Consider the following 15223-nt stretch of genomic DNA (forward strand, 5'->3'; position numbering starts at 1 on the left):
ATGACAAACCGTTTGGTGGGAACATGCCACACCGTTCGAGATGGCAGCAAAGTTATCAAACCTACTAGAATAGGTCCCTTAAAGTCAGAAGGGATGTTGAGATCATGTCAGAATTATGTAGCTCCCTTTCCCCATGACTATGGGAACTACGCGTGCTGGATACCAGTCTGCCGTACAAGAGGCCTGATCCTCCGCACTGGGAGCCTGGGGTGATCGCGTTCTTTCTGGTGACAGCGCCTCCACCTGGGAGGGATCCTAGCACAGTTGGATAACCCCTCACAGGACCAAATAGTAAGGGAATTCATTGCCTTTGTATTTACATGGGGGGAATCAAGTGCAAAAATAGTGCCACAGGTAGAATCCACAAGTTCTATATTAACGAATAATTGGTTAACTGATGAAGAAGTGCACAGGTGGCTTGATAAAATTAAAGTAAATAGAGAGGCGCATGCGCGATGGTGAGGAGAGTAGCAGCCTAAGCTGAGAGCTCCCGCACCCGCCGCATAAAACAACAACGACATAGCATCTAAAATTCACTTTTGCCCGAAAAAAATACTACTCAGCAACGGGGGAATAAACCAGGATGGCCCCGCAACCCACAAAAAAAAAATCAACCGGCGATATGCGCAAATACGTGAGCCGAGCCGCAACGCAAGGGACCGAGGCAGAAATGGCGCCGGGCTCCACAGCGGGATCCGAGTCCGAACGGGAGGAGGAGAGGGAGGACGCAGCAGGCCAGCTCCCGGTACGAAGATGCGATTTCGACCGGCTCTATAACAACATGAAGTCGCTCTTCTGCGCCCCGAAATCCAGGAGCTCAGAAAAGAAGTTCAGGGCCTGGGTGAACGCACAGGAACACTGGAGGATAACATGGCGGCCTCCAACACCGCGGCGAAAAAGGCGGAGAAGAGAGCTAATCACCTGCAAGCCCAAATATCAGAGCTGGCGGAGAGGGCAAGAAGACTCTAAAAACAGAGACCGCAGAAGCAACCTCCGCATCAGGGCATCTCTGAGGATGTGGCGGACATTAAAGATTATATCACCCGCTGGTTGTCTGTTTTGTTGCCGGAGGTGCCTGCGACAGAGCTGGCAATGGAACGTTGCCACCGGGCCCTCCGGAGTAGGTCAGTGGCCTCTGACCTCCCAAGAGACATAATTGCTCGGATGCACTTTTATAGCACCCGAGAAGCCGCGCTCCAATCAGCCCGGGGCCCCGGGACATGCAGTTTTGAAGGAACCTCCATCCAATTGTACCAAGACCTTTCCCCTATTACCCTGGCCCACCGAAAGAAACTCCAGCCTGTCACGAAAATATTGCGGGACAAGGCAGTAAGATACAGATGGACCTTCCCATTTGGACTGCTGGTCCTGCGCAATGGGAGGGCCATCTCTATGAAGGAGCCAGAGGAAGCCCCAGAGTTCCTCCGCAAACTTGGACTGGAGGAAGGTCCCGCATCAAACAATAGTGGTGAGCGGAGTCCACCTGCAGAGTGGCAAAAAGCCCCCAGCCAAAAAAAACGCAAGACCCGGGCGACGGAGGATGAGGTGTAAATCGGCGCCCTAACAGTTGAGTTGGCCACAGTTGGGCCCTAGTTTCTCCCAAACTCTCGCCAGACCTACCCTAAAAAATGGTATAAAATGTACAGCAGGCTTCCCAGCAAGGACCGGAGACTCCTAGAAAACCACTGCTAAATGAACAATGGTCGTAGGGCTGAAGCGGCCTAAACTTACCTGTTGAGCCAGTAGCAGTGAGGAAAAACAGATACCCGGAAATCCCCGTGACACGCAGGACCCAGAAGATGGCGACGCCAGACCGCATGGAGGGATCATCAACACCTACCGGATGCTGAGGTCTTTTCGGCGGGAAGAGATCGCAAGGAGACATCCGCTTCTCCCGATGTCCGGCGACTCAATGATGGCATCCGGAAGGACGTCACCGGAAGCAGTGAGTCGGCCATCTTGGATGGGGCACATCTCGTCGGGCACAGGAAATCCCGCGAGGCTTCAGCTTCCGGATGCCGGCTTCCACCGGGACCAGAGGCATCTCTCCGGCAATGGACGAGTTAAGGCAGTATCGGCAATAGCCGGATCTCCCCCCCCCCCCCCCCCCTCCTGTTCTCTTCCTTCCCCCGGCCGAGAAAAAGGAGCCCCCACGGACAGATATAAGCGGGGACGTCTCCACAGGACACCTCACAGGGTGCACCCTCAGGACCGGGTCGGACACCCACCCACGCCAGCAGCCCCCCTCACGTATCGCCCCCCCAGGCGCATGCTCAATGCTAATGACAAGGCTAGGAGCGTTTGGCCCGTGGCGGCGCTTAAGCAGGCGGGACAGACCCACAGGCTTCCCCCCCCCCCCCCACGCTCAAACTTACCGGCAACTCGCCCACACGCACCCCTCCCCCCCACCTGCTTCCCCCCCCTGTGCATTAAGTCAATGCAAGACACAGGAACACCCAGCTCCCTAACACACTTAGACATGCGACTTGGACATACAGAGCAGGGTTGTGGCCTAGAGAGACATAACACAGGTAACAAACACACCCTTACCCAACTCCCATCAAGCATATCTATAGTTCGCCCCCCCCCCTGCCCTCCCCCCCACCCCCCCCGCCTCCCTCCACCCCCCCCCCCCCCACCCACCCCCCACTACCCCCTCCCTCCCCCCCCACCACCCCACCCCCCTCCCCCCCCTCCACCCCCCACCCCTTTCCACCCCCCTCCCCCCCCTCCCTTCCCCCCACTACCACCCCCCCCCCACCCCCCTCCCTCCCCCTCACCACCCCCCCTCCTCCCCCCCCCACCCTCCCCCCTCCCTCCACCCCCCCCACCCCCTCCCCCCCCCTCCCACCCCCCACCCCCCTCCCACCCCCCCCCACTCCCACCCACCCCCTCCCCCCCTCCCACCCCCACTCCCCCCCCCCTCCCCCCTCCCCCACCCCCCCCCAAAAAAAAAAAAAACACATAATAATAACAATACTAACAAACCAGTAACATACATAGATAAGTATACACTGGCTACCCCAAACCAACGGGAAATGGGGACACAATAAAATCGACAGTAGATATCAGACCTGGGTGTCAGCCGCAGCCAATAAGAAAAAGAGAGGAGTCGCAATTCTATTGCACAACCGCCTATCAATGGATATAAACACCACAAAGAAAGATGCTAACGGTCGGTTCATAATAGTGGTCGGGACCATCCGCGGCCAGCCACTCACCATAGCAAACGTATATGCCCCCAGCGACTGCGCAGACTCTTTCTTTGATCGGTTTTTCGCAACCCTTCATAAAATAGCACAGGGCGCTGTAATCTTAGGAGGGGACTTTAATCACACTCTCGACCCTCACACTGACAGATGCACTGTAGGCGGACTAAAAAATCCACAGGGTAGAGCTGCCTGGATCAGGGGCCTCCGGGCCAACAACCTGGTTGATATCTGGCGCGAGCAACACCCAGGGGAAAGAGAATATACATTTTACTCCCACCCACATGACCGATATAGCAGGATAGACTACCTCTTTGTGACCAACAGAATGGTTTCGCAGATCGCCCACACGGGAATCCATGATATTTCATGGTCGGATCATGCACCAGTAGAGCTGCGGTGCACAGATTATGTACTTGACAGGCCCGGAGCGACATGGAAACTCAATGAGTATCTAATTAAAATCCCTGAGGTGGCACAATCAATAGAGGGAAAGATCAGGCATATTTTGACGAGAACACGGGTAGCGTGGCATCTCAGTCTATCCTATGGGAGGCCCATAAGGCGACACTCAGAGGAGAACTCATAGGGATCGCTAGTAGGCGGAAGAAAGAAAGGGAAAAAAAGATTCACACTTTACAATCAGACCTAAAAACCCTCTCCGCTCTACACAAACAAAATAAACAAGCTCAAACCCTTAAGGCATGGCTAGATACCAAAATGCAACTAAATTTGCTGATGGCCTCCCGAGCTGAGAAGGAGCTGACCTGGTCTAAACGGAAATTCTATGAACGTGCCAACAAGCCAGGTACCCCACTTGCCCGTAAACTCCAGAACAGGAGTAGTAATTTCCACATACAGTCAATTCGAACTAATAAAGGTGGCCTCACTTCTGACCCTAAACAAATTGTTGAAGAGTTCAAAACATACTATGAGACCCTATATGATGGGGCGATTGTCTCCCATTGCGAGACCACTCATAGGCAGCTGAAGACGTTTCTGAAATAGGCAAATCTGCCCAAACTGAGCAGAATGGAAAGGGAAGCGCTACAGGCGGATTTCTCAGGTGAGGAAATATCTGAGGTAATCAAATCGCTGAAGTCATCGAAGGCCCCAGGCCCCGATGGTTTCTCTAACCTATATTACAAAAAATTCCGGAAATTGTTAGTCCCTCACCTGACTAGGCTATATAACTCATTCTTAGACGGTGCCCCTATCCCGGGCCAAATGCTCCAAGCGTCCATATCAGTGATCCCCAAACCAGGGAAGGACCCAGCTGATTGTAAAAGCTAACGACCGATATCGCTGATCAATTCCGATACTAAATTTTTTTCCAAACTATTGGCAAACCGCTTAAACACGGTGATGCCCAAGCTGGTCCACCCAGATCAAGTAGGGTTCATCTGCGGGAGGCAAGCGGCAGATAATACTAGACGGATCATAGACTTAATCGATTTGGCCCAGAATCAAAACAGCCCGTCTATGGCACTTAGCTTAGATGCCGAAAAAGCCTTTGATCGAATTGATTGGCCCTACCTCAAAGAGACGCTTGGGGAGTTCGGTGTGGGAGGGAGAATGCTGAGCGCCATTCTAGCTCTGTATCATGAACCGAGGGCGAGGGTCCGGCACCAGGGCTTCCCCTCGGAGGAATTCCCGATACAGAGTGGCACCAGACAGGGTTGCCCCCTGTCCCCACTACTATTCGCTCTATGCATCGAGCCCTTGGCGGCACATATCCGTAATAACCCAGATATAACAGGAATCCAAATTCACGACCAGTCACACAAGGTGGCCCTGTATGCGGACGACATTATCTTAATGTTAACAAAGCCCCTTACCTCCCTGCCAAACGTCTTCAGCCTGCTAGATAAATTTAATAAGATCTCGGGGTTCAAAATTAACCAAACTAAGTCAGAAGCTCTAAATTTAAACCTGCCAAAGGCTACCGCAAAATTGATAGAACTAAATTTTAACTTCAACTGGCAAGCCTCCTCGATTAAATACCTAGGGGTTAATATCACCAAAGAATATAGCGCCCTATACAAAGCTAACTACCCCAGACTGATAAGGACCCTAGTGGAGGATCTCAGACTCTGGTCAGGCTATGCAATCTCCTGGATCGGCAGGATCCAATGCCTTAAAATGAACCTCCTCCCCAGAATCCTGTACCTATTTCAGACACTTCCGGTGCAGGTGGTCAGGGCTGACATCCTCCGCTTGCAGTCCTCAATGGTGAAATTCGTCTGGGGTAATAAGAAGCCCCGTATCAAAGCTAGTATATTAATCCGCCCAACACTAAGAGGAGGACTAGGGGTACCTTGCTTGATGGCCTACTTCCGAGCAGCACAATTGACTCAAATCGTACAGTGGCACTTGCCGACGGTTCTCCGAAGGTGGGTAGAACTGGAACGTGAATGTAGCTTCCCGGTGGAGTTACAGGACTTAATCTGGCTTCCGCAGAGAGTAGAAAAATCCTTAGGGATACCGCTTGCGACTATGAGGAGCTCGTTGGCAGTTTGGAGGGACACCAGACTCAGATGTGCGCTTACCACCCAGCACACATATATGACCCCGTTTGTAGGGAACCCTGATTTCGCTCCGGGCATGCCGGGTGGACACCTGGGGGCCTGGAAAACAAAGGGCCTCACGAGGCTTCTACATCTGAAAGGTAGCCCACTATTAAAATCATTCGACCAAATTAAATCTGAAACGGGGATACCAAATTCCGAATTTAGATACCTTCAGATTAGAGCCTTCTACAATAAAATCCCTAAACGCCCGAAGCGTACCAATTTCGAGCAGCTGTGTTCTAGAGGAACGGACACCTCGGGACTTACTTCTACGATCTACAGAGCGGTAGTCTGCCCTGAGACCACAGACGATACCAAACTGAACTATAGACGGGCGTGGGAAACGGACTTAGGGGAGACCTTAGAAGACAAAGACTGGGACTCTATAGTGCTGGCAGCGGCTAAAAGCTCGATCTGCACGACCCTGAAGGAGAACGCATATAAAGTCCTCATGAGGTGGTACCTCACCCCAACACGATTAGCAAAGTTTGTGAAAGGCTACCCCCCACTGTGTCCCAAACAGTGTGGGGAACAAGCAGACTTGCTGCACATGCTGTGAGGTTGCACCAAAGTGGCACCTTTATGGGAGGAAATCCAAAATTGGCTAGAGAGAATTCTTGGACAGCCGGTCCCCCTGGACCCCTGGCTGTTCCTGCTGGGCAGGCGCAGGCGGGGGCTAGGCAGACCGGCGCAAAAATTAATTGCACACTTTGCAACAGCCATGAGGTGCGAACTCGCAGCACTGTGGAAGCAACCAGACTTACCCACAATGATGAAAATTCGGAACAGAATCTGGTACGTTTGGCGGATGGAACAATTGACGAGTCTGGTCAATGACACCGGCACAAATTTCCTAAAAACATGGGCCCCTTGGCTAGACCAATCTGACATCCCTGGGGTGAATGCCACCAACATTCTGCTGTGATAATAGATAATGCTCCTCCGGGGCAGCGGCACGGACAATGACAGGTTAGAGCACCGATAGGGCAGACCCACGATGATCGCGAAGGGACTGGCAGTCGGCTCCCTCAGAACAAACAGAGTGCCGGTGGTTCAAGAACACAGTCTGGAGACACGTCTCACCTGGCCGTCTTACCTGGCCGTCTTACCTAGCTGCCCTCCCCCCCTCCCCCCCCCTCTCCCCCTGAGTTTGTCTTGTACGTCTTGTAAGTCAGTTAATTTTATTTTTCTTGCAGTCGATACTGTAAAACAAAATGTTGGGCACGAGGGCACTCATATAAGATAATGGGTTGTCAGCTATTTTGTGAACTGTACCTTGTCCCAATAAAAAAACCTTTTTTGTTGAAAAAAAAAAAAATTAAAGTAAATAAGGCACGTGGCCCGAAGGCATGCACTCAAGTGTTCTTAAGCAGCTAAGTTCAGTAATAGCTCAAACATTACATTTAATATTCAAGTACTCCATTTCCACTGGCTCAGTACCACAAGATTGGCATAGAGTAGATAGGTGGTCTAGTTTTAAAAGGGAGCTAGATCACAACCAGGGAATTACAGACCTGTAAGCCTAACATCAATAGTGGGGAAGCTACTTGAAGGTATTGTATGGAATAATATTCAGGAATTCCTAATGGATAATACAATTATAAGTAATAGTCAGCATGGATTAATGAAGGATAGGTTGTGCCAAACTAACCTTATTAGTTTCTTTGAGGAGGTAAGTAGGAATTTAGATCAGGGTAATGCAGTAGATGTGGTCTATTTTGCAAAGTCTTTTCATACAATGCACACAAGAGGTTAATGTACAAAATAAAGAAAATTGGACTCAGTAAAAATATTTGCACCAGGATTGAAAACTGGTTGAAGGACAGACAGCAGAGTTGTCATAAATTCAATCTTTTCAGGTTGGACTAAAGTTGTGAGTGGAGTACCTCATGGATCGGTACTGGGACCCTTGCTTTTTAACTTGTTTATTAATGACCTTGAGGTTGACACCGAGAGCAAAATCTCCATCTTTGCTGATGATATTAAATTGTGTAAAGGTAGTAGAATCAGAGCAGGATGTAATTTCTCTCCAGACTTGGATAGACTGAAAACTTGGACAGGTAAATGGCAGAAGAGGTTTAAAACAGATAAATATCAGGTTATGCATTTGGGTAACATGAATATACAGGCGACTTACAAATTAAATGGGGAAAGAATAGGTGAATCTTTGACGGAGACGAGTTTAGGAGTGCTTGTAGATAGCAGGCTTAGCAATAGTGCCCGATTTCCGGTATGGTGCTAGTGCAGTGAAGTCCCACTGACAGGAGCTCCGTTTGTCCGACGGGGAAAATCGCCATAGCCAACCAAAAAAAACACCTTCAAACTTTAAAGGGAGAAGCCTCTTACCAAGCGGTGCCCAGTGCATGGAGAAATTCCTCTCCAGGACCAGGTAGATGGCTCCAAAACAGCAGCAGCGGCAGGACAAGGGAGAGAAAAGGAAAGAAACTCCCAAAATGGCCGACAGCCATGAGGCAGCTGCAGGAGAATCAGCCCAGAACGAAGAAGCAGACAATCAGCTACATACAAGGTCAGACTATGATTACATTGCTAAGGCTGTAGCTAGGGAGCTCCTTCCACAATTAGAGCAAAATACTGACAAGATAAAAAAAAGTCTATAGATGAGCTGAAAAACGAACTTATAGCACACACCTCAAGGGTAGAAGTGGCAGAAGCTAGAATCAGCACTGTGGAGGATGAAATGTCACACACCAATAAGTAGAAGAACTGAGGAAAAAAATCTCCATACTAGAGGGAAAAGTGGATGACCTTGAAAACAGGTCCAGACACAATAATAGCAGACTTATTGGGGTGCCTGAATCAATAAAATAGAATCAACTGATAGATTTCTGTGAAAAATGGATCCCCGAGCACCTCGAGTTCTCCACAGAGCATCCAATAAAGATCGAAAGAGTACACACAATGGGAGCTTCAAGGCAAGACCAAGAAAGTAAACACAGACCGATAATAGCAAAGATCCTCAATTTCAATGATAAGGCAAAGATTATTAAAGCCTTCAAGGAATTGGATCAATTGACTTTTGATACCAAGCAATAGTGCCCAATGTCATGCAGTAGCTGCAAAGGCAAAGAAGATCTTATCTTGCATTAAACAAGGAATGGATGGAAGGGAAGTAAGCATAATTGTGCCCCTCTATAAGGCATTAGTAAGATCACACCTTGAATATGAAGTACAGTTTTGGGTACCACTTCATAAAAAGACATTATGGAACTAGAAAAAGTGCAGAGAAGAGCCAGCAAAATGAATAAAGGGGATGGAAAATCTGACTTATGAGGAGAGTCTAGCTAATTTTGATTTGTTTACATTAGAAAAGAGGCATCTAAGAGGGGATATGATAACTATATACAAATATATTCAGGGACAATACAAGGAGCTTTCAAAAAATCTATTCGTCCCAAGGGCAGTACAAAGGACTCGGGGTCATCCCTTAAGGTTGGAGGAAAGGAAAGGGTTCTTTACAGTAAGGGCAGTTAAAATGTGGAATTCATTACCCATGGAGAATGTAATGACAGATACAAAAAATTTCTTCGAAAAAGGTTGGACATCTTTTTTAGTAAGAAAGAGTATACAGGGATATTCCAAATAAGTAAACATGGGACGGATGTTGATCCAGGGGGAATCTGATTGCCATTATTTGGACTCAGAAATGAATATATTTTTCCCTTATGCGACTTCATTTGATAATGTTTCACTGGGGGTTTTTGTTTGTCTTCCTCTGGATCAAAATACTGTAAATAAATAAATATATATATTTATGCAGTGAGTGTGTGCAGTGTGCAGTGTGAGTGTGTGCTGTGAGCAGTGTGCAGTGAGTGCTGTGAGTGCTGTGTGCTGTGAGTTCTGTGTGCTGTGAGCAGTGAGTGCTGGGAGTGTGTGCAGTGAGTGCTGGTAGTGTGTGCAGTGAGTGTGTGCAGTGTGAGTGTGTGCTGTGAGCAGTGTGCAGTGAGTGCTGGTAGTGTGTGCTGGTAGTGTGTACAGTGTGTAGTGTGAGTGTGTGCTGTGAGCAGTGTGCAGTGAGTGCTGGGAGTGTGTGCAGTGAGAGTGTGTGCAGTGAGAGTGTGTGCTGTGAGCAGTGTGAAGTGAGTGCTGTGAGTGTGCTGTGAGTGCTGTGAGTGCTGTGAGAGTGTGCTGTGTGCTGTGAGCAGTGAGTGCTGGGAGTGTGTGCAGTGAGTGCTGGTAGTGTGTGCAATGAGAGTGTGTGCAGTGTGCAGTGTGTGCTGTGAGCAGTGTGCAGTGATTGTGCAGTGTGCAGTGAGAGTGTGTGCAGTGAGAGTGTGTGCAGTGAGCAGTGTGTGCAGTGTGCAGTGTGCAAAAAAAATATAAAAAAAAATGTACAAAAAAAACGGGAGCCACGTGAAAACCGCGTTATATGCGGTTTCGCGTTATATAGGGGCGCGCTATAACGGGGTACAGCTGTATTATGCCATCAATCAAAAGGACGGAGAAGACTTAGCCGCCTACATCCATCGGGTACACAAGTGAAAGGGCTCAGAGCACTGCTTTTTTTTACTGCACAGTGCCTCCAGCCTGATATTATCCAGCAGTGTTCTGAGCCCTTTCACTTGCTCTGAGCCCTTTCACTTGCTTACCTGGATCCTGCCGCCGGGACGGACGCACGCGACGGAGCAGCAGAGTTTCTCCCCCACTACAGCATACCTGAGTTGGAGCAAGTTTGTGAGTATGCTCACCTGCCGCCATGAAGAGTCACTGGGAGTGTGAGGCCCACCCAAGGAGGGACCACCGGGTGCATCAACAGTGCACCGGACAGGTTAGAAGACCCCTCTCCCCATAGTGACTGATATTCCACAGCGTTCTCAATGTCTGAAGCTGTTACTTTATTGTGGACTATCTTGCCTTATGGGGATAAGAAACCAGGCTCATTGATTACATTTAAAATATCGGACCAATAACTATGTCACAGTGCAACAGTATTAACGTTGCATAGCATTTACAGGTGATTTTTAGAGCACCCAATTAGGGATTTTCCCTTCTCTGTTGATCCATCGGGTACAGATAGCATTAGGCCCCTTACTTCACCACAAGTATGTTATGGCTTCTCAAATGGATGAGTACCTCCGTAAACAATATCTGCGAGGGTCCAGCCCCAACCATCCCATTGCCAACATGATCTGCGATAACCTCACCCGGGGGAGCCCCCCCTCGTTCACCAAGTTTTTACAGCAAGTCAAGGAACATGAGGCTCACCTAATGCTTCATTCTCCGCAGAAAATAAAAGGAACCGTCACTCCCAAGAGTAAGGGAATTAGTGAGAAGAAGGAAGACCCTCCGGATAAACCCGGGCCCGAGCGGTCGAAGTACTCTGGGCGAACCTCGCCTCTTTACAACCGCCGCACCCCGCTGCGGGACCTGTCCTGTTATAAATGTGGGAAGAAAGAGCACATATCATATTTTTGCCGGATGGGAGAACCTCGGGACCGGAGCCCCTCCCCTAAGAAGTTCACGCCTAACGCCATGGTCTGTGGAGTCTACGCCGCAAACGGAGAAGCCGGAGCGACACCAACTCTAACCGGACCCCAGGAGGTCACTGATCCAGACCTGACCTCTAACCAAGGTGGTGAATGTCCCCGGGACTGGAACAATCGGGTGGGACCGGTGGCTCTTATATGTGTACTGGTGGACGGCATCTACTCATCCGCCTTACTGGACACGGGATCCCAAGTGACCATCATATATCGAGGGTTCTATGATCAACATCTTCAGAATAGGCCACTGAAGTCGGCCGAACACATTAAAGTGAGGTGCCTGAGCAATGAAGACTACCCCATCGATGGTATCGTGACGGTGTCCCTGGAGATCCAGCAGCTCAACACCGGGAAGTCACATCCCATGACTCACTCTATTGTATATGTGTTGGAAGGTTGCAGCCGTGCAGTGAGCGCTCCGGCGTACTGGAGGCTCCGCAGTATCAGAACGTGATCTGGGCACCGCCATGTTTAATGCTCGCGCAGGCGCAGTGGGTCGCGGAGGTGGCTAGGAAGCCGAGGTCGTGCATGCGTGGCCACAGGTTGCAAAGCCCGCGAAGGAGGGACGGCTCCTATAGGGTGGAGCGTTCGGGACTACGAGTCCCAGTAGGCACAGCGAGACCATGTGACGCCAGGGAGCATATAGGGTGGCCAGGATATCAGGAGGAAGGTTAAAGGGTGGTACAAGGGAAGCACATATATATATATATATATATATATATATATATATATATATACTTAGTTAAGTTATGGTGAGTTTTGGTGAGTAAAAAAAGTGACAAAAACCCTCCACAGCAAAGCATATAGCAAATGGAAATACAACTGTATGCTCATTTGCATGTCTTAGGCAGGTCTGCAACCCCACCTTTCACCATTGTCACCCAGCACACAGCACTTCCACTGCAGCAAGGGATTCTGGGAAATGACATGCAAATGAGCACACAGTGCCACTTTTTGCTTCAAAAACCATTTTTAACATGGTTCCCTATAGGCTTAAGCTTGCTGCATGGTCACAGCTTTGAGCTGTTGAGGGTTTTTGTCACTTTTTTTTCTCACCATAACTTAACTAAGTATGGTAAACCCCATCCTCATTGCTCCATTGCATAGTCAGTTAACCAACCCCACACTGATGAGACCCATTAAGGTCGAAACGGCTGTCTGTGGGTGGGTTTTCTGGCTATGCATCTTAACCCTGTTTGTGCTCAAAGCTGTGACCATGCAGCAAGCTTAACATAGGGAGCTAAGACTTGGGGGACGGGGGGTGAAAGTTGATTTAATATAGCTAGTCTGTTCTGTCTGATGTCACTGTGTGTTCAGGAAGTATTTACACAGCTAGAGCCCTCCCCCCTCTCTTATTGAAAGTTTGATAAGGATATGGTGGGAAACACTTGATTGACAAACATTTCCCAATCCAAGGCCTCTAGGAATTTTGTTATTTTCCAGAAAATAAAACTTACCACAGCTTTTCTGTTAGCACAATTATACTGCTTTGGTGCCTGAAAAACTTGATATAACTGACTGGCAAGAGCTATGTAAGTATGGGATTTTCTCTATGGGGTAGAAGTACCGTTACTCCTACTGTGCAAAGGCTCATCTTGCTTATTTCATTCTGTGTGAAAATTAGTAACACATACTTTATTTTACAAATTGCTAAGGATTGTGATTCCCTATTTTTTTCGCCTATACAGTGGCTGTACAGGCTCCGTGAATATAGAGGATGTGGACAATCACACTGCACACTTCATTCCATTCACCAAAGTTCGAACTTCACAACCTCGCTATACAAATACTGCACAGTAAGTTTTCATACCTTTTCTTGAAAAAAGTGACATGAGGAGTACAGTAGTAAGATAGAGCTTGATTGGCTATTATACTATACAAAGGATTATTCACAAATGTGTTGTGTGCAGCACAACTATAGGGGGTTATTTATTCAAATGTGATATTGCTCATTGGGGCGCTATTGCGTGGAAATGAACATGTGGGAGTGGGAGTTTCTGTGTGATAGAGTCCAGATCAGCGCTATCACAGTATAATTTATAACCGCCATACTGTGCCCTTTTTTACGTCAAAAGAATGTTGGGCCAGCAATCTAGGAGCCTTATGATATTTAGTGGGTGTTTTCTCTTTTTAGGGTGTGTTTGGGGATAAATGCAACAGTGATAAGTATGGAAGAGATGGACTTCCTCTTCCAGTGATGACTTAGGCCTCGGACATGCTTACCGCTGGCGTGCTGAGGCACGCTGAGGCTCAGGGAAAGCTAGTGCTTTCCCTGGCCTTGCGGTTGCTTGCCCTGCGCGCCGTCAGGGGGCAGGCTGGGGGTGGGCCAGTGGCGTCACGGAGCTGGTTCGCCCTCATTGGGCGAACCGCTCACGTGACCGGCCTGTCGCGCCGGCAAGCGGGCGAATTTTAAAATTCCCTAAGACCTACGCTTACACACGTTTGCAAATTGTGTACAATTTCAAAAGCATTTGTCTCGGCAAGCAGCTGAGCGTAGAGCGCTCACGGGCACCCGCGCGCACTCCGGACAAACACATTGTCGCAATGTGTTTGATCGTGCTGAGCACGAGCGCTCATGCACGCTTAGCTTCACCCTGTACGCGTTCTTAGGGGACGGGAGTGGGAACATTGTGCTACACTAGCTGCTGTATCATGTGGTTCTGGTGCCAGAAAGCCCATGGCAATGTGTTGCCGCAGACACTGGCACAGTAAATGTTAAAATGGATGGAATTACAATGCAATGTACTACAACCACAGATTTCAAAATAAGGCCTTGGTATTGAATTCTATTGGGTAACAGAACGCAGCATCAAGAGCAATGCTGGGGCAGAAATGAATAAGGCAATAGATTAGAGCAGGGGGGCTCAACTCGTCCTCAAGACCCCCCAACAGGTCAGGTTTTGAAGAAATCTCAGCATCAGCACAGGTGGCTCAATCAGTTGCTCAGTTGAGCACCACTGCATTATAGCACCAGTTCATTTAGTTCTGGGCCAGTTATGTAGAGTTATGAAGGTTAAACTCAAATCCCTGTTACTTATAGTGCAGAATATACTTATAAGACTTGCCTAGGCGCCACAATTTCCTTTTGAAATAATAAATTCTATATAAAAAAATAAAAAATAAAATAAAATGAAAAGATGTTACCCAACAGGATACTTCTCAAACCTTTCCAGGAAAATGTGCTAAGATTTTCCACGGATGCAGTCTTGGTTTGTTGTGGAAAGGGAGCGATCCAGTCAGGGATACATCATGTAAATAAAAACATATAAAACAATAATTGTGCAGTATTGTGGTTATATATTGGCTTGTTTATGAATCGTGGCTCTAATAGAGAACCTACTTACAGCAACAGTAAAAAATATTCGCTTTTGTCTGACTCAGTCAGGTAGTGAGGAATTGGTGGTGTTTCTTTAAGGTAAACGTTAGCCTCATCCGGTCCTCGCACAGGTAGACTATTCCAGTGGATATTAATGCTTGAATCCCAGTATGGTATATGTGGACAGAAAGCAGAAACAGCCCAATGGTGTAGGTTGCAGAAAAACAGGGTTTATGAACGGTAAGGGTAAGGCATGTACTCACACTTTGTGCAATAAAAACGTGTACATAAAGGTTTCTTTGGCGCTGGATGAGTTGCGCTCACTGTAGTGGTGACTCCCCGTCTCCCTCTATCACCAGACGTGCCGCCGGCAATGGCGTCTGACGTCACTTCCCTCTCGCGTCTATCCGCATCCGGTGGAGGTAGATTATGACGCGCTGGGAGAGGGTCTGGCTTTCTGTCCACATATACCATACTGGGATTCAAGCATTAATATCCACTGGAATAGTCTACCTGTGCGAGGACCGGATGAGGCTAACGTTTACCTTAAAGAAACACCACCAATTCCTCACTACCTGACTGAGTCAGACAAAAGCGAATATTTTTTACTGTTGCTGTAAGTAGGTT

At 48.5% G+C, this 15223-nt stretch overlaps 1 protein-coding gene across 1 annotated transcript in view; it reads left to right on the plus strand.

The window, feature by feature from the left end:
- Nucleotides 1-14267, plus strand: part of SPMIP7 (sperm microtubule inner protein 7) — a 56499-nt gene extending 42232 nt beyond the window's left edge. The window contains exon 7 of the mRNA XM_075589087.1: nucleotides 12969-14267. Coding sequence (XP_075445202.1) covers nucleotides 12969-13080 — 112 coding nt within the window. The 3' untranslated portion in view covers nucleotides 13081-14267. The remainder of the gene's footprint in view (nucleotides 1-12968) is intronic.
- The last annotated feature ends 956 nt before the right edge of the window (nucleotides 14268-15223 follow it).

Source organism: Ascaphus truei, chromosome 2, assembly GCF_040206685.1.
Source record: "Ascaphus truei isolate aAscTru1 chromosome 2, aAscTru1.hap1, whole genome shotgun sequence".
In the NCBI taxonomy this organism is placed as follows: Eukaryota; Metazoa; Chordata; class Amphibia; order Anura; family Ascaphidae; genus Ascaphus; species Ascaphus truei.